This window comes from Glycine max, chromosome 15, assembly GCF_000004515.6.
Source record: "Glycine max cultivar Williams 82 chromosome 15, Glycine_max_v4.0, whole genome shotgun sequence".
Taxonomy (NCBI): domain Eukaryota; kingdom Viridiplantae; phylum Streptophyta; class Magnoliopsida; order Fabales; family Fabaceae; genus Glycine; species Glycine max.
Genome location: NC_038251.2, coordinates 748,905 through 776,198, shown reverse-complemented (window position 1 = coordinate 776,198; position 27,294 = coordinate 748,905). Strand labels below are relative to the sequence as shown.

Below are 27,294 nucleotides of genomic sequence, written 5' to 3'. Positions count from 1 at the left end.
ATTGTTTATTGCTGATCACTGACATCAAAACTTAACCTTGTAATACAAGTGAAATGCTTGAAAAACAAAAACAGACAAAAAAATACAAATTGGACCACCCAAAGAAAAGGAGCAGTTTGGATCCAAATACACATTGATCTTGATTATTTTGTAGGAAAAAAAATTATTTTTTTCAATAACTCTACTTTCAATAAGATTTTGATTATAATTTCTTTAAATTAAAATAAAGTAATCCAAGCATATGTTAACTTCTATATCTTCTAGAGCATCTTAAGACGAATGGATATTCATGTTACTCCCACCAAAACAAATAACGAAAAAGATGAAAAAGAACAGCGTGCCAGCATTTGCTAATTTTTCATGCCATATGCGGAGCGATTAAAACTTGAAAGTAATGTTCTTATTGATACAAAATGAACAGTACATTACCATTACCAATAGCTAAAACAAAAAGAGAAAAGGTGAAGAGAATATTCAGAAGCAGCGTATTTCCTTTTTCTAGTTCCTCTAATATATTTCCAATGCATAGGTGCAGCAGACATATCATTGAGACTACTTTACATGTGTTACGCTACTACTGAAAACATTTAACCAAACATTCTGTTGTAATTCAAAGGTAATTACAATAACATCACATGATTTAATTTCACAGCCTCTGCGCAACGCTCTCATATAAATCACGAGGCCAATTCCTCTTTAAATTATTTGCAATGAAACTCGCAATCTGAAGAAAAAAAAAAGATTTAGCCATTATAAAACAAGAGCATATGTTAATAAAGTAAATATCAAATACCACTTCAAACATCCCATCAGACACCAAATGTAACTGGATACGTTATAACCTACAAATGTTTGACATAATTAACTGAAAGTATTAATTTAGAACTACAACAGATGATTGTTAAAAGGCTTTACTGCTGACAAGGAAGCTTCATAAAGTGCTGGTATAGGGCAACAATGCGCAAAACATCGTTTACCCTCCTCCGTCAAAAAGTGCGTAAATGAATATTTTCATAACATGTAAGTTAAAATCTACCCGATGGTTTGCTTGATGTTTACTCGCACCTCATTATCACTTTTTCTTCTAGTAAAGGCAACATATTTTGTACAAAATCAATAGAAATTTTCCTTGTCCTTCTTTCTTTTCTTGTACTAGTGTAGAATTAATTTCATATCCATGATCTATATCCTATATATTTTATACAAAAATCAGAAAACAGAACAAGTGAGTATTCACTACAGCAAAATGGATTAAGGGAGGAGGATACGTATTAAATGTAGTTATCAGTTATCACATAAAATAATGACATGGATTCCTAGGAAAGCTTCAAGATATGGGTTATGTTTTCAACTTGACCATAGATTTTACCATACCATTTTAGAAGGCATAAGCTTAGTTCTATTAGTGCTCCCAACACATCATTTTTTACATAAAAAAAGTGAATCATAGTATTTCAACAAAAGCAAATGAAGCAGCAAAGATATAATCTAACCAAACAACAGGATTCACGAGATAATACCTTAGCCCTCAAGGCACGAAGAGATCCGTCAGAGTCTGTCACATTGTCCAGACAAGTGAGAGCAGCCTTCAAAAGATCTGGAATACAAGCTTGGACATGAGGAGATAAATTTTCAAGCACATCAACAGCAATGTCAGGGCCTCGGGGGTCTAAAGGAATAAATGGAAGTTTAGCAACCTCCCTTAATGCATCAACATAATGTCCAAGCCTTACTAATTTGTGAATAGACAATATTGACTCAAGTTGTCGTAACACAGTTTGCTGTTCCAAAACATGTTCTCTCTCTTGAAGACTGCAAAATGAATTCAATCAATCATTTTACCGAGGCATGGAATGCTGCTGTGCTACATAAAAAGAATAACAATAATTTTGTATAGTTGAACTTCTAAAACCATTCTGAGTTGCAGCAACTCAAGCAATAATCAGGCATCTTGGAATTTCCAAGTCCAACTTCTTAAGAATAACAAACACCTAACAAAGACTACACCCATGGAATCAGCAAACAGATGCCCCAATCCTATAGTAGTACATCTCAATTATATATCCCCATGCCCCTGCAGCACCTGGACTTCCCAGATATGCAGAAGCAGACATTTGAACTGCTAGATCACTCCATGATAAAAGGTGAGTGTAAAGATCAAAACATATCAGGGGGTGAAATCATCACAGAATAAATTCTAAATGTGCCTCTAGGGTTCATATATCTCAAAGAATAAGCAGAAATAGGAGAATATCAATATCACAGATCCAAGTATAGCCATGTATGAAACCAAGAAATCAGGCAAGAGCTTCAATATGACCTGGCATCTGGGTAATAAGTGTATGTCTCCAAAATCTCATTGCCAGAATGGATGAGGCCAGCAGTCCGGCTCTCGCCATCTAATCTTCCACGGAAAAGGGCACAAATAGCTTCAGACAGGCACTTATTGATGGTATCCAGTGCCGTTGAGAAGGAACCCACTCTCTTCTGAATTTCTATAGACTGAACCAAAAACATCCAGTATTGGTAAAAGCAATATTAAGGTTAAATGAAAACCCAGTAATCCACAAAAAAGGATGTGTAACAAGGCAAAAAGAGAGGTAATGAAAAAATAGATGCTGGAAAAGGAAGTACGGATAAGTGGATTGCATTATTGGTAAGATAAATCTAGGAGTAAAGACACAACAAGAAAAATAAAATGTGAAAAATAATTGCAATCTATATGAAACAACAGACATTAAACTTTGAAAATAAATGAGTGAACAATATCCCTGAATGCATTAAAGAATGATTTAGCTTTGCACCAGAAAAAAAGGAAATCTAAGACATCAAATTAAAGTAAGATTAGTATCAGAATGAAGTGCTTCCCCCCTCTCTAGCTACATCTAGAACCTGATTATGGTGTGTAAGATAACCTTATCAGCCAGGTCATGTTATAATTTGGTTATGGCAGATGAAGGCTTTCCTTCTGTTCCTATTTTCCCCCTAAATTAAAATGGTAGTATAAGAATGAAATTACCTTGTCATACATTCCAGCCTCCTGACAGTGGCATGCAGCTTCAATTAAAAATAGTTGCCTTGCTTTCGGATCAGTCACAAAACGTCCCAATTCACCTTCTTCACCCGCACCTCTTGCACCAAGTAGAAGATATATGCCTCCATCCCTTAACAATAGTTCAGTTAGAAGCTGCTTCAGCATCAAATTTCTCTGCCTTTGTTGATCAACGTTACCTCTACCAGTCCACGACAATTGCCCCCCACCCACTGCAGCAGCAGCTTGTGCGTAGTATTCTAGGGCCATTTGGAGATCACCAAGACGCAAATACATAGATCCATACTGCCTGATAATGGTGGACACTTCCGCATAAGCATCCATCACTCCCAACTTTTGCCCAGAACCAGCACCTTCAGAAAGGACCCCATGATCAGCTAGCACAATTGAAAGGTGGGCAGCATCAATGTTATATCCTTCATCTCCTGCTTCCTTAGACAAGTATAATACAGCTGGAAGCAATTGAATGCTTAACAGCAAGATATAGGGATATACCAAAGGATCTTTTCCATTTTTTGTATAGTATGAGGGCTCAAATTTATTCAGGTAACTTTGCAAATCATCCAAACTGTATGGAATCAGACCATCACTTAGAACAATGGATGAAGGTCCACTAGGGCAATCCCGCACAGCTGACAATTTGAACCACAAGAAATCCTCTATTGTACTAAAGAGACTTGGCTGATCTCTAAGCAGGCGATCGATATGCCTTCGAGAACCTGATATGATGGCATATAGAAGTAACTTTTTCTTGTCATATGCAGTTCGACCTACCCGGTCACCAGTTCTCAACATTCTTTCACATTCCTCAGATGCAGCAGCTGCAATCTCTTCTGGTACCATCCCTCCTTTATTAATCCACTCTGTCAGCTGTCAGAAATAAGTAAATTATTAAGAAAGATTAAATCATAAATTAGTAAATAAGTAGTGACCACAGTATGTACCAAAGGAGCAAATTGATGTGAAGCACGTGAAGATTGGGCAACATTTCTTGCTTCATCGTAATAACCAGACCTCAGGCAAAAATATATCTGTTACCAAAATAAATAAAATAGTGCAAGCTTAGCCCATCATCAATATTGATTTCAAGAAACAAAAAAGCAAGTAGATATATCAGTGAACTGAGCCAGACCAAGGAAAAATACATCAAAGAAAATAAATAATCTAGTATAGCTAATTTTATAATCAGATAAAGCATCTGAGACCTGCTGCCATGTGGTATCAACAGGAGGCTGCCGCCGAGCATCGCCAGCATCAAAATCCAGTACACCATAATCCCTCAACCGAATCTACACAGCAATAACTAAAATCAGAAGTCTTTTTGAGGATTAAATGCATGGCATTATCTATAAGACACATTTTTCAAATTGAGACAAACCCGAAGGAAGGCACGGATTCTTTGCAAATTCCCAACACCACCACCAAGAGCAGCCTACCATTAGATAAAAAAGCAAGCAGAAATTAAGTGTTGATAACAAATACAAATTCATGCTTGCTCTCTTATATGAATTAAGAAATAAAGAACAGCAGATATAAACAAAAAAAATTGAGAGAAGCTTGCAAAGTATTTCACTATTTCTTGAAGCATGTCCCTCAAAACCATGGCATGCATACATAAGAAATCCAAATGTAGATTATCTTACAAATCCTGTGTGCTGTCTTATATTAATAAAGAACAACCAATGGGAAGCAACAGTCAACAAAGTTTGACAAAGTTTTTCTCAAAAAGATCCCTCAAAAGCATAGCATGCAATTGCAGGGAGTCAACAGTCAACAAAGCAAGAATTAACAAAAAAAAAACATAAAGTACTAGAAAAATTATCAGCAGACATTAGTAGTGCTAGTATGGAATTCCTGAATAACAAATTACTTGTGCAGGATGACTTTGTATGGTATCCATGATGTATTTCTCATGTCCCCATTCAAGGTGGCGTCTTGCACCAATAATCAATGACATCCTTTTTGAAACACGTTGCACGGCTGATTCCTCACCCATCAGCATCTGTTTCAATGAGCTAAGTTATATAAAGAATAAATAAAATATTTTCTTAGTCACAGACTCATAGGTAGGAACAACAAAAAGCTGCACACGCAAGTTATTCTTTCTGTTTTGTCTATTAACTTAATAACAGCATACAACTACAAGAACAACCTGAACAAGGTGCCATATCTTTCGCATCGTTACTGACTTTCCACCACTAGCATCAATGCCCAAATTTTCATATGCACCTTTGAAAGCTGCAGCAGGCTAAGAACCATAAAAAAAAAAAAAAACAATGAAAATTAACATACTTGCATGCATGTAAACACAGGTTAATATTGCTTTAGAGAAGATAGTATGGCAAACATCTCAAAACATATAATGTGCTATTGTATATCCAAAATGAAGACTGGACATGATATTGAATTAAAAATTCAAAACATTAGTTTCATGTCAATTAATATTTGATCACTAAAGGCTTGACTTGTAAACAGGCGACACAATATAGATTTCAATCTGATATAGAAATCTCATTATATAAATTTAAGAGATGGAGAAAGTAGGGGACGTACTTTAAATGGTGACCCAGACTCCCTTGCTTTATTCAGTTTTTTCACTACCTCAGCATAGACAGATGCCTTTTTCTCCACAATAGGTCTGCCAGTCAGAGGAACAATCTCCATGCTAGGCATACCAGAAGAGACTTGTGAAGTAGAAGACACAAATGCAAGCTGACCCGGGAGGGTACCCACGTTGCTGTTAGCAGCAATGTTTGTCCTAGGTAATGTTGAAATTCGACTTAAACTCTGAAGGAAATCACGTTTTTCTTTTTGCCAATCCTCCTGTCAAACAGTAAATTCTACTGAGCCGTAAGGAAGCTGAGTCACACAATATCAAGAACAAATAAACCTATCTTAAAATATAACAATGGAGTAAAATAATCATCCCAATTAAGCAATTGCAAATATGAAATAAAATTATTTACTCACTTCACTATACTACTTAATTTCATATGTGAAGTTCCACAAACTAACCTAAGCATGTTCAATAGGAAAGCAATCGGCTAAAAAGGGTTGCTTTTGTTTGTGAAAGTTTAGCTGGTCAGCCAACCTAATTGCCATTGTTAAGACTGTTAAAAACTATTAAGTTGTATGAGTTGAACAGAACTACAGAACTATTTATTTTTCCTGATCTTTTTGCTTTCTATTCATCTTTATTTTCTAAGAGAAAAATGAGAAATTTTAACAGAAAGAGTAAATAAGGATTACAAAGAAGATTAACGTCACCCAAAAAGGAGATATCCTCATTAACAAAGACACAAAAATAAAACATAAAAAAATAATTAAATAAACAATTCTATTAATGCAATAAATCTATCCAATCCCTTTGTCATAATCAAGTCCTAAAAGGCATAAAAATCTAAAGGTATTTTTTATTCAAGGCATTTTACTACAATTTAACAAATAAAAGAAAAGAAAATATAACTATATAGGACAGATTTTTTATTTTCAGCAATGCAAGGGAAATGTAAAAACACATCAAATATGCAAAAAAAAAAAAAAATGGTTTACTAATACTATGCCAAGGATTCTTAGCCAAGGCCTATTGCAAAAGATATCTCCAGTAAAATATGAAAAGAAACCAAACCTCAAATTACAAGAAGATAATAGAAACATAATAAAGGATTATACCATAAAAGACATCATTACACTAACCTCTAATACTTTCATCATATAATCATTGAAACTCCTGAGATTATCCTTCTGAGCTTCCTGGACAGCAGAGACCATTGCCATTTCATGAACCTGAGAGAAAAACATAGTACACAATATTTGTCACAATTCCATTCAAAAAGGACTAGATGTACAGTGTAAAATGATTTTCTTGATTTTCCATATCAAATAACAGAACTTCACATACAAACTGAATACTTTTGCTTATAGAACAAAGGGGGCAACAGACAAAAGCAGCATTTAGATACGACAATCATACCACAATACCATGTTCATCTGTGGAAAAGTAAAAACAGTATAAAAATAAAACAAATCATAATTTCCATCAACAAAGGATAGCTCTTTAACTTTGATAATATGTAATATTGTAATATAATGGAAGAATTCAAAAAACAAAATTCTGACAATACACTTGAATATATATGAACAAATATTTCTCACTGGTTTTGTGAACATTGGATGGAAAAAGTGCAAACAAACAATAGAGTATATTGTGTCTAATGCTGATAAAAGTGATCCAAATTGAATCATTCTAATGTCTAATTGTTAATTAAATGTTATATAGTAAATCCGAAATGAATAACAGGCAATCTAAAGTGAAAATTACCTGCTGCAGATACTCTTCAACGCTTGTTGCTTCAACAGGAAAAACATCCTCAAAAGTTGTCTGAAAAAGGGAGAAAAGACAAAAGGTATGGCATCAGCAATATAGTAGCCAAATGAATTATGTACTAGAGAGACCCACAACACAACAAAAACAACTAGACATGAATTTTCAAGGGAAATTACATTTGCTAGCAAACAAGTCATATCAGGAAAACAAGTAACGAGGCCTATCATGGAATGCATAAAATATCTACCCAACAGGCAAAAAATATAATACTTGATAAGTCAAGCATAGTGAAAATGTTCAATGTAAAAAACTATACAAAGTTGACATTAAGTAGTACCTTCAGTTCAAATGACTTCAGATCCCTTGCAAGCTGCTCTGCATTTATCCCCTCACGAGCAAGGAGCCTGTCCATGCAAAAGAAACAAGAAAATGAGTTAATGACCATAATACTTTACCATGTGTAATCATTTTATCATGCACTTTCTGCTTTAAGAAAAATGATGGAAACCCAACTATTGTGGGATGTAAGAAGACGATCTCCACTTGCCCTAGACGGAGACCAAACGAAACACAATGGGAACTGGGAAATGGGATACTGTTTCAGAGGATTAAGTTAACCATGGGGCTTCATGAATGCATGATACAAGATTGAGTTTGGGTGAAATGAAAATCTAGAATCCAAGTAGCCAACACCATTTGGCGGCAATAACGCTTGGATAAGAAGTAAAAAACTTACTAACAACTCAAAGCACTCCAACAAGCCATAAGATAATTTTAGATTTTTAATAATTTCTAAACTCTATGTAATTGAATACATAATAAAAAAAACTTACTAACAATCAAAATTCATAACCAAAGAGTACCTTGTTGCAGCAATAGATTGAGAAGGTGCTTCAGTCCTTATGGTCTTGGATTTAAGCTTCTTGGATAACGCTTCCAATTGATCTAAGTTCCTCTGAACAATGTAAAAAAGTGAATTCAGAGCCAGAGATCCCATAATCATTATTTAATCAACATTTATTTCTTGTTTATTAAATTAGTGACAATTCTGACAGACAGCAAGCAATGCTTATCCATTAACTTGGTCAGGTTGAAGTTATCCTTGGTTCACAATCGAAATACACTGATACTCAGCCTCCAGATTCATTTTATGCATTCATAACCAGAGTTTCAATGTGTCCCAGAACCCAACTGAAACGACACTTAAAGAGAAAAAATACATCTAAAGTCAAGGCAAATTGTTTTTCTTCGCGGAATTTCCCATAGCAGCTAAAATAAAACAGTGAAAAAATTGATTGGTAGAAAATGAAGCATGTGGCAAACGGTAATTGTTTCGAGGGAATATTGAAAGGAACAAGTTGATTAGGCGGCATTGTATGAAATTCACAAATCAGCAACGAAGATGAAACAGTAAAGTGAAGTGAGTTGATTGGGAAGAGAAAGAAACCTGAAGTGGAGGGAACTGAGCAGAAGGAGCAGCTTGTTCGAGAAGCTTCGTAGAGGAATGTAGCAGATCAGTCCAACTACCCAAGTCTTCGTTCGCCATGGCTCTCTCTCGAGCTGAATGAAGAAGCTCCGCGCAAGAAAAAAGGGTTTTACGGGGAAACGCTCTTAAGCCCTAAAATTTTAAAAGTAAGGTTCGGTTCCGCAGAACGGGTTTTCTCGGACCGGGTTGGAACTTGGAAATTGGAATCACCGATTATACCCCACTTATTTATATTTATGTGTATCTAAATAATTTCATAAAAAGTAAATCTTTAGAGAATTAATTAATTAAAAAATAGTATTATATAATTTTAAAGTAATTATTATAAAATTAATAATTTTATTATATATAATATAATAATAATAATCTATGATAAGATGGTAGTGTCAACCATATTTCAACTATCAATATATTTAAAAATAAATGGTAATGATGAAGTTCACTTTATACGAAAAAGTCTACATTTAATTTCTATGAACAAATATTTATGAATTAATTATGTTAACAAAAATTTTCGATTATTTTTATACTTTACAAAAATTAGTTAATTTCCACACATAACATATTGTTTTTTTTTAATCTTTATATAAAAAATTAACAACAGTATAATATGATAAATGGTAGGAATTAATGTTAAAACATTTTATATATAAAAATTAATATTTTTCATGAAATTTTTTTTAAAAAATCGGATCAAGGTCAACCCTAGTCTCAATGTGAAGGAGAATAACTTAGACAAATTGTGTTGTTATGAAAAAAGATATTCAATAATGTATGTTTAATGTAATAAACAATGTCAGAAGTAATTACACATACGATATATAGACATGCATAAATTTAAATCGTGTCACGTATATTGAGATAGTCATTTTCATGGCAATGACTAATATATAAGAGGCGCCTTTGGTTTGTGGTATTATTCCCTTCTTGGTATGTAGATCCACTAGCATGTATCTCTGGGTAATGGGAGTGTATGTATCACAAGAATGACATTCTTTTTGGATTGAGGGTTTTGCGTAGCCCGATAGAACCTTAATAGTATTTTACTAAACTTTTTGTACAACCCTTTTGCACATCCTATTTTTTGATATTTAATGTATTTTGCCTTTAAAAAAAGTCATGTTTTCGCAAGGATGGATCATGCAACAACAACTACTTATCTCTTGAAGATTAAATTTGCTTGACGACAAAAGCATAAGAATGATAAGCATTCATGTCTTCTAGCACCAATTGAAAAGATGTTAGTGAATTAGTCTCACAAAAGCTAAAACCAAATCATGTAAGTTTGTCTGGAGTTCAACACTAATGTTGGTAGTGAATCCACAAGAACATGAGAAGCTGAAAATCCATTGTTCTATGCTATCACAAATAATGCCTCTAAAACTTGAAGGTCATGGATTGCCAAGCGAGTTGCCATCAACATTGAGTTTGATTGTTAAATCTTTCAGGAAAGTCTAAGAAATCAACCTTGGTTGCCTTTATAGGTCCAGAAACAACATAATGAGTGGTTCGAATCTGATTGATAATAAATCATTTGAGGCCAAACATTGTCTTGAAGAATCTTTGCATTACTAACTCTACGAAAACCAACATGTACAGGCAAGAGAGGTAATGTATTGTGGTCAATTTGAACACAAATCCAAACTCCTAAATGAGATGTTAAAATCCACGATATTCGTGGAATTCAAGGATCCTCACATCGTCTTGGATTTGGGACAATCATGCAACATACGTAAAAGATTTTCCAATTGGTAGTCGCACCTATGACATGAAACATAGAAAGAGAGGTGTTACATAGATCAAACCTAGTTAGTAGGAAAGTTGTTATGAAAGACAAGCCGAATGATCGATTTGATGTTTTCTGGTAGGTGATTTCTTAAGACCCAAGACCAATTCTCCATGTTAGTGTTATGGAAGTTAAGCTCACAAATGATCCAAGCATAGTCTGAGCTAGTGGTGCAGGGTCCTGTAGGTGACAAACTCGAAATATAATTATCTTTAAAATACATTGAGTTTATTTTTCAAAACTTAAACACAATAAAATTAATTTCATATCAAGCCGAATTAATGAAATAGAAAGGACAACGAACATCCTAATATAATTTACCAAAAGATGAACAACAAATAACAATTTTTCCTCTCAATGCAGTCAATGATCACTTGTTGAATACTTCTCGATTCATAATATGAAAAACAAGTTTTGGAGGCTAAATATTTGAATGTCAAATTCCATACCTCTCGTGTCAATTTTAATGGCCCTGGGCAACCCACTTAAAGTTTGATCCATTATTTGAGTTGTGCTTTTTTATGTTCACAATTAATGATATTGATTATGTATGGTTTATGACAACTTTAATAAAATAATTTGATGGAAATTCTGTTTTTAAATAATTACCTCTTGCTAGCCATATTATTTCATTCCTTTGTCTGAATCATACGGTAGCTATCTTATTATTTTTCTATGACAGTTATGGAAGTCTTTCCGAAGTGTTTACATTTATTGTTGTTATAGGGATTTGTTAACTTGCACTCTTTTATTGTTTAGTATAAATATGTTACCGAGTTATAATTAAAATTTGTTTTAAATTAAATACATCAATGCATTTATTAACATACACATACTTCTATTTTTTTAATATAAGTGTGTTAATAAATTATAATTAGAGATAATCTTAAAACAAATCCCTTTGTTATATGTTTTCTTAGTGAACGTGTCCAAAGATTGCTTCAACTCTAAATTAGGATCATATATATGACTTTGTTTTGCAAGCAATTAACCATATGCTGAAATGACCAAATTTCAAAATATCACACATATGTGAATATTTTAAGAATAAAGCAAGTGTATTGGTTCATCAATTACTTTGAAGACGTTTATTGAATAAACATTATTACAGCACTTGCGTATACGATTATGTTTTATATATTGTTGTTGTTATTTATTGCTTTCTTAGGGAGCATGACCAAATATTGATTCAAGTCTTAATATAATTCAGGTCATTTAACTTCATTATTCGAGCAACTAAGTGCTGGAGAGGGATTAATCTGCCTTCCGATTATGCTCATTAATTTTTTTTTCAGAATTATACTCGTTATTTTTTTTAATAATCAAACATAAATACTAAATATTTATAATGATTCACACACATTCTTAAATCAACTAAACTATACTTATTAATTTAACATAGGAAAAACTTATATTTTTTTATTATCATCATGTTATTGGTCATGTTATTAAAAAGAAAAATATTTTTGTACAACTTAAGTTATTGATGATATAATGTGATAAAAAAAAATTAGCAATTGAATGTTTAAAAGTTTTTGTTGTCAAGATATATTAATTCTATTAAAAACTTGGTTAGGCGACAAGGACGTGAATGCGTTTTCTTGGTTTCATTTATTGATCGATTATGATATGACAAGGGCGGTGGAGTTAGTGTGCACACACTCACTTGGTGGACCTAACACCCCGTGTGTCATGCTAGCTTGCGCACAAAGTCATCATTCCCATAATTTAAATTAGCTCCATCGGAAAAAGCCGTCGAAAGTGAAGAATATATGAGTTAACTTATGAAAAATCATTTTCAATTGAAAACATTAAAATTTTGGACTCAAATTTTCAATAAATATAAATTTGATGTTTTTTATATGTATAATATTTAAAAAGCTAATATATTATTTTCAATGTTAAATGTATTATTTACCAATAATATTATTTATAATATGATTCAAATTTCTCTCTCTATATATATATATACATTAATGTAAAATAAGAATATAATAATAAAATAATTCCGTTCATATGCAGTTATAATTTTGCTAAACTCATCCGAAATTATTCGTTTAAAAACGTCAATTTTACAAAAATCCTTTTTAGTAATTAATCTTAAATATAGATAAACTAGTAATACATAAATATTCTGTAAAAAAACATAAGTATAGTTTTAAATTAGCGATTGTGGATAAACTAATACGATGTTACTCTAGTTAATTAGTGGTCTTTAATTTAAGTTTTGAATTAGTAATTGTGTTAAATAAATACTTAGATGTTGGGCATAACGATCTTACATTATTCAAATAGAATTGTGTGTCATGTAAAACAAACGTGGCTTCATACTAAAATAATACATAAATATAAGTCTTACATTTAATAGCATTATTATCACTTATATTTTTAAAAATGTTTTGATGAAAAAAAAACTAAAAACAATAAATTTATATTACTCATTGAAGATAGATAGTACATATGCATTGTTTCTATTAATAATTGGCATGGAAGAATTTAACTAGATAATATAGTACTAGCTAGTATGAATTAATAGTGTGGAACTTAAAGCATTAAAAAACCAGAGGAGACATTGAGTTGGATGGCTTAATATGAGCACTTGGATTTATATTAACCACTTGTGACCAATTTCTTCACCAACTGTCCTGTCTCATTTCTTTATTTATTGAAAAAGAAATTCATGTGCGTATTGCTTTCAACTTGAAGTAGCTAGAAAGAAAGAGCCACATAATTCACAATTCATAGATAGAGAGGCTATGGCTGGTCTTCAAAGATCTGCAGTGTCCTTCAGGAGGCAGGGTTCATCAGGCTTCGTTTGGGACGATAGGTTCTTACAAGAGGAATTGAACAAAGTCAAGGAAGATCACAACAACAACAACAACCACGACCACGACAACGATGACGGCGGTGAAATTAAAGAGCTTCAAGTTCAAACAACGCCGCCCCTCCAGAGAATCCGCTCCAACGGCGGAGCACGCGGCTACCGCACTGGAAAAGTTTCGCCGGCGATTGAGCCACCGTCTCCCAGGCTCTCTGCATGTGGCTTCTGCGCCGCCTTTGGAAAAGCAGGGGACAACAAGCATCGACCAAGGTAGAGAGACGAAGAGAGAATATTCCGGCCAGGTTTCTACTCCTTGATGTAATGTTTTACTTTTAGCTTTGTAGGTAGGCCCGGATTAGTTGAATTCATGCTAAGAACATAATCATCAGGACTTGTCTATTTCTCTTTTCTTTTTGGTGTTCAAATTGTCTTATATCAATAGTAATTAGCTGGTAAAGATGTTTTCTTCTGGTTCGGTTCAGTAGAATTAATTGTTGTTTGTGGGAAAGGGGTATTGAGTATAAGTTGATCTTTATACAGACCAAATCTCATAAATGGGATATTTTACATGATTATGCTAGCTTGAATGAGAGCAAATTGCAAAATACGGGATAGAGTTTTGTCCTGGTTGGCCACGATTGGGATTATCTTTATTTTTATTTTGAGGGACCTTATGAAAAACAATATTCTTTAATTTTTATATGAATATGTTTTTTAGTCATCATTGTGATTATAATATTATTTATATACTATTTGAATAAAAAATATTTATATGCTGTTTTTTTTTGCAATTATTCTTTCCACAATTACGAAAAAAGGGGGAAATGGGGAGAATATAAAAGAGAAATATATAGATTTAATTTGATATATAAACTTTTGTTAATCATGAACTTACAAATCATTACAATACTTTAACTTTTAATCAAATGTTATCGTAGTCTATTTTTTTTTTTTTAGTGAAGTGATGATATGTAATTGAGTGATCGTACATAATTTTTTTATGCTGATATTAATCTAGAATCAATTTTTGTATTTAGCAATAGGCATAAAAACTCTGCTAAGAATTTTAAATAACGGATTTGTGTTCTGAATAACTAAGTTTTCTTGTAAATGAATTCTATCTATCCTTATCCTTATATTATAAATACAAGGAATTGAGTTTTTAGTAATATAATTTTTCTGTAAATTATAAAAACCAAAGCCATTTTAGAATGAGAAGATTTTTTAAATCATATGTAATTTTGGTTTAACTTAATTTTTTAAATATAATTGCTTATTTTTTTATTTTAGAGATTTTAAGAAAATAATTATTCTCCCAAAATTAATTGCAATCAAACATGTATTAATTCTCTCATAGTCTTTTTTTCTTATTTTGATAACAATGTATTTTCATATAGTCAAAAGCCATAAGATAATCAAAATGAATTTTGCAACCATACACTCTCTTAGTCATGTTACTTTTTCTACATTAAGTATTTTTTTTTCTTTCAAATACAATTACAATTTATTAAGTTTAATTATTTTATTATGAAAATTTGATCAATTTTAATTCCAATATAAATTTTAAATTTTGAGTATCAATACCCCACATCAAATTAATAGATAAAAAGATGATATATTTGATTCAAATAATTTATTTTCACTTTAATTTTAAATTTTTATTTTATTTATTTTAATTTAATAAAAAATCTTCCATTATTACAAATAAAATAATTATTATTATTACACTTTTTATTTTATTTTTCCATTTAAAATATATAATTTTATCATTATTTAATGCTAATAATAATTATTATTATTACACTTTTTATTTGATTCTATCTCTTGTATATTTTAATTTTTAAATTGGTTTTCAATTTAAAATGTTCATATAAAAATATTAGTTACTTCATTTTATCCCCTTTGTTTTTCTTTTTTGGCGTATTGGGCGCGAATTTCTGTGCACTAAAACTAGTATGTATCACTCCTTGACACTCATTTATTACTCTTTGGTGTCTCTAGGGATAGAAAACACAACGCAGGATATGAAGCCCAATTTTTGTGGTGGGCAATCACTCGTACTCCTAGCTAATATAGGCTTCTAGCCCCATGTAGAGTGGGTGATCTTGATCACAAGATTTTCTCAAACCTCACCTTTGAAAATGTGGTTTTGACTTATGTAAGGTGAGCAACTTATTTTAAAGAGTAAAATAATAAAAAAAATTATTGATATTATGTGATTCACATGGTTGACAGGAAATTTAATTAGTTGAATTTGATCACATGCATTTCCTTTAAAATTTAATATATGTGACACGAGACTAAGCTACCAATTAACTATAGGTTTTCATCGCCAAAGCAGTTTGGGCAAGCAGATGGGAAGATAAAAGATGTAACAACCAGAGTTTAATGGCTTAGAACATAAATCACAGTTTATGTCTATCCCACGTTTCTATTACCTTGAGGACCAAGATCAATGTTTTATTGCACAAATTTGTTATATACGTTTTGCACTAGGAGGTTGAATCTGCCAACTCTTGCGCATATACAAAATTTCAATGGCTAAAATGATCTGATGAACTGAAAAACGAAGATTACTATGTGTATGGAGCTTTCAGTACCATTTGTATCTGCTGATTAAATTGACTTTTGTTGAAGGCTTGGATATCTTACGTCTTCATCTTCTCTGGCACAAGATATGTTTTGTCACATATTTATAAACATTAGGGACTCATTGAAGTGCATGTTTCTCTATGTATTATATTAATTCATGCTGCAAACAACCTATATCCACAGCCAATGAATTCCTAGTTTCCTTATGCTGCTCTCTCGGTCTCCCTTCAAGGAAATTTCTATCTTTTGAAGCCAACTTTTGATACGACGACGTGACTTGTTTCAGATTCAAGTGTCTCATTGCTTATCAGAAGTGGTCACAATCACAGTACAGAATCTATGTGTCAATGTCTGCTCATAATACATAAGAGTTCTTAACCAACTATTTTTTGTTGGATAAAGGGTGGAAGATAAGCAAAACGGTGCGATGGAGGCAAACAAAAAAGGCAAGTTATGAAATTACCAAAGAAAGTTTATTACTTGACATGAATCATGAACTATGCATGACATTATAATTAAGACCTTGGGAAAGCTAAATATTTTTCCATACATTTCTCGTGACTTCTTCAAGTAGGGGTGTATTAATGAGAAAAATTTTATTTGGTGCTTTACCTGAACCACGATGAAACCTTTCTAATTTCTATAAATAAATAAAAAAGCTTTTCATAATAATCGTTGTGATCAAAAGGTTATAATTGTGTAAAAAATTTACTAAAACGACATAACACGAAATTCTTTAGCGCGCGGGAGAGGACTTTTATAATTTTTATCATTTGGTTTGGATCCACTCATCCAAGTGAGCAAAGAACAAGGGTACAAGAGAACACAGAAGGAAATTTCGTCCCTTGAAAGTATTAGACAAACAAGAGACAAAATCTACTGTAAAACAACACAAGTTTGTTACATCAAGACAATGCTAGTTGTCATTAAAAAAATGTTAACATTTTATTTTTATTTTGCTAAATGCAGGATGTCTCTTGAAAGTTAAGGAGTAACTCCTCAAAGTATCAAAATTTATTTAAAGGAATGAATTATTCCAACAAATGTTTTTTAATACATACAACAAATTGAATCGTTAATCATATACTTAAAAGAAAATATTATTTATGAACTATGTATATATTTAGTTTACTGTTGAAATTGTTGCCATATTTTAATGCAGATCTAATAAGTAAAACAAAATAAAAGCAAAACTAAAAATTTTGATCATTTGACATAAATACTTTTGCCTCAAAAGTAATTTTTCATCTAATTTCGAAACACCCTCTATGTCACATTGTCTTGATATGTAAGATTTTTTTTGCACAAAATTATTATATTTAGATATAGTATTTTTTTTAATCATATTGAGGTTCAACTTGGATGTATAAAATTTATGGCAAAAAATAATTAGGTCCGTTTACGGTTTAATGAACATTGTCGCTGCCATTGCATAGTGTGCAATGTCGTTATGCGGTCACTTCGTTCTTTAAATGCTGTTTTGCAAGTGTTCATTTATTGGTAGGAGGTGTTTCAGTGTATCTGACTTTCTGTTACATGTTACTCTGTAACTAACTATTCCTACTAAACCAACACACTCTTGTAAGATTCTCTCACCAAACCAGAGATGGCCCGAATCTGACAGAAAATGAAGAGCCTCAGATATTGTTCCACTTCAACATTTATCATTATCTTCATTCACATAAATATACTTGTCACTCATGCAGAAGGGGTTGATCCTGTCATCCAGCTCCCACGTTCCGGATTGAAAAGAACCCGAACCAGATCTAAATGGGTTCTTTCTGTCGGTGATTATGGTGCAAAAGGGGATGGCCTTCATAATGACACCGAGGTCATTTCTATCTTTCCTTTCATCTCTTTTCTGTAGTATTTGGTAATCCTTGTTTCCCCCCCCCCCCCCACAATTGCAATGATGAATTTGTTGTTAGAGGGCCCCAAATTTTTAAGCTTTTGAGCTTATTTAATGTTGTGGTCTTGTGCGTTCGTTGTTTTTTTATATAATATTTTTCGTGATCAAGAAAATGTAATCTTGTTGACTGACAATTTTGAACATCATAATGCTGTAAACAAACAAGTATTTCTAGAGATTCTACAGCGGGAAAATCAGTTACAGTTAGGGTCAATCAGGTAGGAGGGTAATTGGGATAGTTCTTCTACTTAAGCAAAATATTAAGATTCGTGTCTTGCAAAATGCTTAGGCCAACAGGAATAAATAATGCAGCCACCATGAAATATGTGATAATTTTGAATGCAAGGGCTAGGTAGGATTAGGAATCTCCACCTGCAACTGCAAGCACAATACACAACCACCATATATCCTGATTCTGTTTATTTATCTTTTCAGGCCTTCCTGGAGGCTTGGAAAATCGCTTGTTCTCTATCTGGATTTATAAGTGTGGTTTTTCCATATGGGAAAACTTTTCTTGTCCATCCGGTTGACATTGGTGGGCCTTGTCGATCTAAGATCACTTTGAGGGTATGCTCCCAGAGTTAAATCTCCCACATGTTGAAGTAAATTTTTGTCATCTGCTCCTTTCGACTCCTGAATGAAGTATGTCATTATATAGAAAACATTTATTTACTTGGTTATTTTCAAATACATTATAGATCTCAGGGACAATAGTTGCACCACAAGATCCAGTAGTGTGGCATGGTTTAAATCAGCGCAAATGGCTATACTTCCATGGGGTGAATCATCTTACTGTAGATGGTGGGGGGAGGATCAATGGAATGGGACAGGAATGGTGGGCCAGATCTTGCAAGATCAACTCCACAAATGTATTTCTTCCTGGAATGCTTAAATTAATATTTTGTTGAAGTTTAATCAACTGTGTAACTAAGTGACTTCAAAATGTCCTTTCGCAGCCATGTCATCCTGCTCCAACGGTTAGTGGCGCGCTTCAGATTATAGACCAAACCAGATAATTTCCCTGCTCTGATATGTTATGTGTTTTATTAGCTGAATATGAAAACAACATTTACACGCAGGCCATGACTTTTCATAGATGCAAGGATCTGAAAGTCAGAAATCTTATGTTGATAAATAGCCAACGAATGCACTTGTCATTCACTAACTGTATGCGGATTGTTGCATCCCATCTCAAAGTGTTAGCACCTGCTTTCAGCCCTAATACCGATGGAATCCACATTAGTGCAACAAAGGGAGTTGAGGTCAGGGATAGTGTAATTAGAACAGGTAGGTTATCCTCAACCAAGTGCCATATTAGCTTTACTTATCTTGAATGATATTATGGTTTCAGCAGTAATTTTAACATGTTTTTTACTTCAAATAGCAATGGTCATATAACTATTAAATAAATAGTCATATTACAGGAAACACAGATAGCTCCTGTTAATAAAAATTAGGATAAGCAGAATGACACTAGTTTAAATGGTTTTAAAATCCTATGGTTAGAGAGAAATGAAAGAATAAAGTAAAAATCTTTGGATTGTGAATCTGTCTGAATTTTTTTTCTTCTTCGTTGGTGCTAAATCCTGTCTGAATTTGATGATATGCATGTAAATTATTACATGTTACTAACTTCGGACCAAGTTTGATGTTATTCAGAGATAAGAAAGATCAGAAAAAAAAATGCATGTAAAAAATGAAAAATAACAGGCAATAATGTAATTGTGAAACACCATGCATATGTGTAAATCATTTAAAAAATTGAACAAAAGTCCAATGTAAGAGCAGTGATTACTTTCATTACTGACTCTATGTTCCAGAATAAACTTTTGTGATCAAGTAATATACCAGAAGAAAAATAATTCACTCCATTATGTTCGATTTCAGGTGATGACTGCATCTCAATAGTTAGAAATTCTTCACGGGTCTGGATCAGAAACATCTCTTGTGGTCCTGGCCATGGCATAAGGTGAAAGTAATTTTCACTTTTCAATTCTCAAGACGTATAATTGTTAACCAATACTGAAACCTATTTTTCAGCATTGGTAGCTTGGGAAAATCAAAGAAATGGGAGAAGGTGCAAAATGTAATTGTCGATGGAGTTTATCTTTACAACACTGATAATGGGGTGAGAATCAAAACGTGGCAGGTAAGTTTCTTGACAACTGTAGCATTTTCTTTTTATATGTCATCCAACAATGTACAAATTGATTGACTTGTCTCAATTTTTCGTTAGGGTGGGAGTGGTTTTGCCTCCAAGATCACATTCCAGCATATCTTGATGGAGAACGTGTCTAATCCAATAATAGTAGATCAGTACTACTGTGATTCACGAAATCCATGCAAAAATGAGGTATAGAATTTTTGTGTGTTCATTCTGTAAATTTGCCCGTATGTTGTGGAGTGATGCATTATTGTTGGTTGGAGTTATTTTTGAGGGAATAGCCTACATAATTTTGAAAGATTTTACTGTTTGGAGAATATAATTAGCATATTTCGCATTGATTACATAGTCATTAGAACTCTCAATCTCTAAGGAGGATAAGTCCATGATATTTCTTTCGAAATTCAATTCAAACAGCCGAGGGAGTACTTAGCTTCTGGTGCGGATAAAAAAATTCAAGATTTGTAGTAAACTAATTCTACTGTAGCTCAAATATGATGAACTGCAAGAATGAATGTAATGTCATGTATCAAAATGCAGACTTCGGCCGTCAGAGTGGAGAATATATCCTTCATTGATATACAAGGAACTTCAGCCACTGAAGAAGCAATCAAATTTTCCTGTAGTGATGCCTTTCCATGTGAAGGATTATATCTCGAAAATATTTTTCTTGCATCATGCTTCGGAGGAAATACTAGCTCTTTCTGCTGGCAAGCTCATGGCTCTGCACGGGGTTTCTTACATCCTTCTACCTGTCTCTCAAGCAGTGACGATCGTATTAGACAGAATGTTGGGGTAAAGTCAAACCCTGCTATTCATTCCGTCTGAGTATAATTATTCTGTACAGAATAAAATGAGCACATCAAATTCCTCTGTAATTATTTTGTACTTTACTATTGTTTAAGGGGAAGTCAGATATGATGAACACTTATGATCTGTTTTGAATATTTTTAAGTCTAGTTTTTAACTTTACAAACAATTTTTACACCTCAAGATATTAGCAAAACAAGTGACTCTGGTTAGTCAAGTTTTCAGAAGGTCTAGCTCAACTTTGAGCGCAATTTTAGAACTTGTTTCTTAACTTATTTAAGGTGCTTCTTGTGCCTATTTTGTAGCCCAAGAAGTCTAGTTTTCCACCCAACAAACACAGCGCATATCGAACAAACAGGCAGAAGATATCACAAAAACAATGAAGTATGTTCAGACAAAATCGTCATTGGTAATAAGCATATTTCCAACTCAATAATCACAATTTGAATAAAGTGTATAATTTTAAGTGCCAATCTATCCATGTTATATACTAATAGAGGTAGTACAAAGGGCAGCAAAGTTAACATGTTCTTAAAATGCTTTTAATCTATTCATAAAAATTAACCATAAAAGTCAAAAGTTTTTGAAAAAGTAACACGTGTCTAACATAGGTAACAGGCTTCCCTTTATTGTCTTGCTAAATAAAATTATTAAAAGATAAAAGCACTGTATTCAATTAAATTTATTAATTAAATAAACATTAAAAACTGTTTATTATTCAAATACACAGATAAAAAGCTAGCACCAACTGTACAGTGTTGGGCTACAGACTGTACAAAAGGCCCATATCACACCAAAAGACAAAAGGCTTTTCACAAAGCAAAAGCCTTGGACAGAGGTGGGTTTTCAAAATTTGAATTTGAATGGACTCTGCTATCTATTTCTCATTCTCTATTCTACCTTGATTTTTCATTCTCTGATACCATTTTTTATTTCATCTTATCCTCTCCTCTCCTTCATGCATTTTTGTCCTTTAAAATTGATGTCTGTGTTTTGTTTTGCAAGATGGTTGGAATCAAAGAGGCCATGGAAGATGAGCAAGCTCCAACTGCGTGCATCTACAGATTATTGGTGAGGATTTGAAATTCATTTCCTTTTCTTCTCTCAGTCTTTTTCTTTCTTTGATTTTCGTTCTTATGTTTCCTCTATTCTACCTTCCAAGATTATTGACGAGGATTTTAAATTATTTTTTTTCCAAGAATGATGAAAAGAAAATCATGTGATGAGTTTTTATTTTGCTTTTGATGCAGATGTTTTGTTTGCTTTCTTTCTGCAAGTTGCGTTTTCTACTCATTTTCTTCTTTTTAGTTAATTTCTCATTAATTTTCTCTGTTTGTTTTTGGGAAAAATTGATGAAAGGGGAGCTAATCTTGATAAAGGGTAGAAGAAGTAATTTTGCACCTCACGTTGAGCACCATACAGCAATAAAGCAATTTGAGAAAGAGTAATTCTCCGCTTGTCCCATGCGTAGCATGGAGACACCTAAGTACCCTTGCTGATTCGAGACCAAAAATGAAGGACCAAACATCAACTTTTTAAAAGATAAAACATCGAATTTTTTTTTAAAAAAAAAAAAAAAAGATGAAGACCATAAATATCATTTGACCAATACTCATCGAGTAATGTACACTATTCAACCATACCAAACACAACATTATATGGAAAAAGAAAATGACAAACACCTAGCATGTTTATGGTACATATTCCAAATTCGTTGTAAGATGCACAATTTAGATAAAAGCAGGCAAAATCAATATCCAGAGTATTGAGACTTGTATGAAACGAATTGATCAGAGAAAAAAAATGGCAAATTGCAATAACAATTGTCGCAACATGACAACATTGAAAATTCCTCACCTAGTGGGATAAGGCTCTGTTGTTGTTGTTGATAACACTGAAAATTGAGGAGAATTTACTTATTCAAAAACTGAATATATTTCTAACTTAATGCATCTGGACTACATGCTGCTAAGATTTACAAGTGTCAAGCTTTTCACTAACATGCACAAGAAATTTGTGTTGATGGGCTTATCAGAAGCTGATTCAGCTTGAAGCTCTAACACCTGCATTAGCGAGGGCCAAGTTTGGGGCACCCATGGGCAAGAGGCTTATAACTGTTTTCTGGAGCTCTGAAAGTTCTAGGTACCATCTTATCAACATACAGTGTTCCATCCAGGTGATCACACTCATGTTGTAAAATCCGGGCCTGCCAACCAGTTGCATTTATTTTGATGGGTTCACCGTAACGATCAAAACCTGCAACCTCAACATCAAGGTACCGCTCTACCACAGCACTATATCCAGGAACACTGCAAAATGTTATTAAAGATGAAAATGTTTCTTGACACATTATTATCACATAAACACAAATATAAAGCGATCCAGAGTTGGTATGCTTTAAATTATGACAACACCGTTGAATAGCTGTTACCTTTAACAATAATTAATCCAGCAAATTCAATTGGATGCAATCCTATTGGAGGAAAACCTCACTAAAATGTGGCATATTTGCAATAAGAGGGCTGAATAACATTAAAAAAAAAACCTACTGTTCTGTTGTTGCACATGCCCCAATGTGGAAATGCACTAAAAACTCCATAGAACCTAATGAATATTGATTGGATGTCACATTTTAAAAAAAGGAAGAAAAAAAAAACAGATACAAGTTCACATCAGATGTTAAAATTAAGATATCGTACACAGATTGAAACTTAAACCCAAGCTATCAGTACATGGGGAACACATTAAGATATCGTACACAAGTTGTAAATGTATAAATATTAGCAATGCTGTTATGCATTGGTTACATGCACCAACTAAAGAAATTTGCTTCCTTTTAGCCCTTAGCCAGAATAACAACTTGAATCACATCAACTATGAAGGCATTTGTTTAAATGGAAGCATATAGTACATATGATATAGGTTAAGAGAAAATAATTAAATAATGTGGTAATAGGCATACTAGTAGTTGCTTTGGTGACTGCATCTTTGCGAAATTTGAAGTAATAAATAACTAAAGAAATGGGCGAGAGTGTCAAGAGTCTAGACAGACAAGTTAAATATACAATTAAGTTATGCAACATAGGCTCGAATAGATTATTGATTGAAGTTTGTTGAAAAACATAAAAAAAAAATCGTGATTGAGAGTCGATTTTGCGATTTCTGGTAAAGGAATGAAGCATAGATAGTAGTATGAATAGGAAGACCTCAAGCAGCCTTCAAAGAATAGGGCAGTCCTGGTGGTGGTGTTCTTTAGCTTGGGATTGAGGATGACCAAAAGATCAAAAGGTGTTCTATCTTGTGCCTTGAGCTCTTGGTTTGAATAATAAGCCATATATTGGATTTTGTCTTCCAAAACAATAATCCTTAAGGGGATTCCAATCTGTGGGGCAGCGAGGCCAACTCCAGGTGCTTTTCTCATAACGCGGACCATGTCGTCGATGATCTTCTGCACTCTCTCTGACTTGATTTCAATGGCCTCAACTTCTTCGGCTCGCGAGTGCAGAACAGCCTCTCCGGCTTTCACTATTTTCGCCAACTTTCCCGCCAACCAACCCGAACCTGAGCTCATCTCCCTCCGACTCATTACGACGCCCTTTTCCAACACCTTCGGAACCACCCGCCGCACCACTTCCATGCTTTCTGCTTTCACTCCCACATTTTACTTATTCTATTCGCTTTTATTGGGTTTCAACTTTCAAATATCCAATGGGCTCCGCCTTTGGGCTTTCATTGACACCACTGCCATTGCTAATGGTCCCTTCCAAGGGACTGGCACCTATTTTTTCCCCCCTTGAAAATGTCATTTTCATAGAAAAACGATTCTATTCTACAACTATATAAATGAAGTCGGGTTTCCATTATATAATGCGGGTGTGAAAAAAAACACAACGTAAACACGATTTCATTGTTATTTGGTAACATAATCGTATTTTTGTTAGATTAAGTGGGGGTGTAAAAAATATATACAATGAAAATATAATTCTCTTGAATAATGTGTATTAGAATCACATTTTTTGTGTATATATTTTTTCACCTTAATGGAAACACATTTTCATGCAATCTAGAGTCGGTGAGGGTGCGCAAACCAAGGGAAGGAGTTGCGATGTGTTTGGACATAGTGGTGAGGATGCATGGTGGTGGTCGGGTTGGTGAGGGATCGTGCGATGTGGAGGTGGTCGGTGTGACTATGGTGATGTGTGACAACTTTGGATCTGGATGAAATTGGTGACAAAGCGGTGGTGATGCAATGGTGATGGGCTAAGTGGGGTGAGAAGAAGGTGAAGGAGAAGAGGGAAGAGTAAGAAGGTCTTTCCAACAATGCCCATTTTGGTTCACTTAAGAATCCATCCATCTTCCCTAGTTGATCCTAAATTTGTCAAATTTTTATTTGCTCGGTAGCATCCAATTAATTAATGACATTTATTTTTGGTACATGTTTCTTTTTATTCAATTTAACAAACAATTGAAGGAAGGGTAAAATTTGAAGACAAAATTCATAGAAAAAAATAAAAACAAAATTTGCAACAAAATCAAACTTTAAAGGAAAAAACTACCATTGAACTTAATTAAAATTTATCAACAACATGGATATTTTTTATACTAAAGTTAATTATGGAGTATCATATCCAATAAAATTGTTAATTTCTGTAAAATATATTTTAAAGTTATACTCAAGATTTTTTTTAGTTAATGATATAAAAAATTTCACATCTAACAATGTATCAAAATTAAGACTATTTATAATTTTATCATTCAAACTTATCACCTAATATGATAAATATGTGATGATGTTAAAAAGAACTAAATAATGTTGCAGATTCTAAAATTTAAAAAAAAAATGTACTTCTTAACAAATTTTTTATGAATACTTTGGCACTTTTATTGTGCATCACATTCATCTCATATTTATGTCGATAATTTATTTATATATAGTAAGCTTTATGTCACCTCAGTCAGTATCTTCTTTTTCGTAAGGGAGAATGTGCACGCTAGAGTTCCTCAAGCCATAACACTTTAATTAATTCTACAAAATCTTTAATTTATTCTTTGACTTTAAAAACATCATTTACTCGCAGTACAATAATGAAAAATGCAGAAAAAGACTAAAATGAATTACTTTTCATGAAGTTAAACTGTTAAAGGCTAAAATAAAGATTTTGTAAAATTAGAAACTAAAATGACTTGAGAATTTTGTAAAATCATAAACTAAAATGAGTTATAATCTAATGTTAAGTATATAACTCACTCTCCTTTTTTACAACCAAGTAAACAGTACTAATTAACAAGTGTTACCAAATTAGTGACAATAAACGGTGGAGGCTCGCAGTAGACTTCTTGTAAAAGCAACTTTATATTGACTAATTGAAACATGTAACTAACACGGGTAGCTTATTTTTCCTTTCCAGTATGCTGTAATCAATATGATCTCTCTTGCACTTGATAGACTAAGTCACTTAGTTTAAAGCTTCTAATCCCATATCCAGATAAAAAAATGCTCACATAAAACAGTAAATAATTTATAGAGATGATTATAAATTCTTAAGCACATAGTTCAGCATTTTTGTTGTGCATCACATTCATCTCATGCTTATGTCTATAGAACTTCGCTTTGTGTCTCCTCAGAATTTTTCTTTACCAAACTCCTTGTTGGTTTTTCTTTTACTTAAAAGAAAGGTAGCGGTCCAAGGAAGTGAAAGAGACACTAGTCCAAAAGTGTGAGAAAAAAAGGGGAGAGAAAGAGAGAAGATAATTGTTCCACCAATGTCTTCTAAAAATTTTGTTCAACCGGTTATTCCTCATTTTGATGGTCACTATAATCATTGGAGTATGTTGATGGAGAATCTCTTGCGATCCAAGGAGTTCTGACAGGTTGTTGCAGATGGTGTGGCAACACCAAGTGATGACGTAGTTCTTACATATGCACAACAAAAAGAGTATGAAGTGATGAAATTGAAAGACTTAAAAGCCAAAAATTATTTGTTTCAAGCCATTGATCGTTCTATCCTTGAAACTATTTTTTGCAAAGATACTTCTAAGGAAATTTGGGATTCAATGAAGAAAAAATATCAAGGCTCCTCACGAGTGAAACGTGCTCAACTTCAAGCATTGAGAAGAGACTTTGAAGTCCTTCAAATGAAAGAAGGTGAGTCAGTAACTTATTATTGTTCAAGAACCATGGGTATTGCTAACAACATGCGATTTCATGGTGAGAAAATGACTGACACAACCATTGTTGAAAAAATTCTACGCACATTAACACCAAAATTTGATTATGTTGTATGCTCAATTGAAGAGCCAAATGATATTAATGATCTTTCTCTTGATGAACTTCAAATTTCTTTATT

General features: G+C 33.0%; 4 protein-coding genes and 1 long non-coding RNA gene across 10 annotated transcripts; 3 read left to right on the top strand and 2 right to left on the bottom strand.

Moving 5' to 3' along the window:
* Nucleotides 1–378: 378 nt before the first annotated feature.
* LOC100777660 (nuclear pore complex protein NUP93A) lies at nt 379–9,062 on the bottom strand. Its single transcript, XM_003546067.5, has 15 exons — nt 8,827–9,062; nt 8,243–8,334; nt 7,717–7,783; nt 7,374–7,433; nt 6,749–6,838; nt 5,606–5,875; nt 5,205–5,300; nt 4,923–5,054; nt 4,431–4,484; nt 4,258–4,341; nt 3,997–4,083; nt 3,020–3,922; nt 2,321–2,502; nt 1,521–1,812; nt 379–724 (listed from the first exon to the last, which is right to left on the bottom strand). Exons 1-15 carry the CDS (start codon nt 8,923–8,925, stop codon nt 647–649), a joined length of 2,586 nt encoding a protein of 861 aa, XP_003546115.1. The 5' UTR covers nt 8,926–9,062; the 3' UTR covers nt 379–646.
* A 3,972-nt stretch (nt 9,063–13,034) lies between these two features.
* LOC100818657 (MAPK kinase substrate protein At1g80180) lies at nt 13,035–14,011 on the top strand. The gene has a single exon (XM_003546059.4). It carries the CDS (start codon nt 13,408–13,410, stop codon nt 13,744–13,746), a length of 339 nt encoding a protein of 112 aa, XP_003546107.1. The 5' UTR covers nt 13,035–13,407; the 3' UTR covers nt 13,747–14,011.
* A 1,384-nt stretch (nt 14,012–15,395) lies between these two features.
* Nucleotides 15,396–16,039, top strand: LOC121173596 (uncharacterized). The gene is made up of 2 exons (XR_005888733.1): nt 15,396–15,635; nt 15,795–16,039. It is a non-coding gene; the product is annotated as an uncharacterized lncRNA (long non-coding RNA).
* A 1,503-nt stretch (nt 16,040–17,542) lies between these two features.
* On the top strand, nt 17,543–25,038 carry LOC100819195 (probable polygalacturonase At1g80170). Of its 6 annotated transcripts, XR_005888720.1 has the most exons (13): nt 17,545–17,895; nt 18,409–18,540; nt 18,672–18,842; nt 18,930–18,950; nt 19,053–19,260; nt 19,861–19,942; nt 20,014–20,122; nt 20,210–20,326; nt 20,678–20,932; nt 21,253–21,356; nt 21,678–21,785; nt 21,953–22,018; nt 22,983–23,103. XR_005888720.1 is itself a non-coding variant. In XM_003546884.5 (11 exons), exons 1-11 carry the CDS (start codon nt 17,692–17,694, stop codon nt 23,142–23,144), a joined length of 1,527 nt encoding a protein of 508 aa, XP_003546932.2. In that variant the 5' UTR covers nt 17,543–17,691; the 3' UTR covers nt 23,145–23,445. The 6 variants fall into 6 exon arrangements, 4 of the variants coding, with proteins under 4 accessions (XP_003546932.2, XP_014623667.1, XP_014623666.1 ...); XR_005888721.1 differs by lacking the exon at nt 21,678–21,785; XM_003546884.5 differs by lacking the exons at nt 21,253–21,356; nt 21,678–21,785 and having other exon boundaries at nt 17,543–17,895; nt 22,983–23,445.
* LOC100306710 (putative peptide deformylase) lies at nt 22,736–24,603 on the bottom strand. The gene is made up of 2 exons (NM_001248363.2): nt 24,154–24,603; nt 22,736–23,256 (listed from the first exon to the last, which is right to left on the bottom strand). Exons 1-2 carry the CDS (start codon nt 24,582–24,584, stop codon nt 23,016–23,018), a joined length of 672 nt encoding a protein of 223 aa, NP_001235292.1. The 5' UTR covers nt 24,585–24,603; the 3' UTR covers nt 22,736–23,015.
* Nucleotides 25,039–27,294: the final 2,256 nt, after the last annotated feature.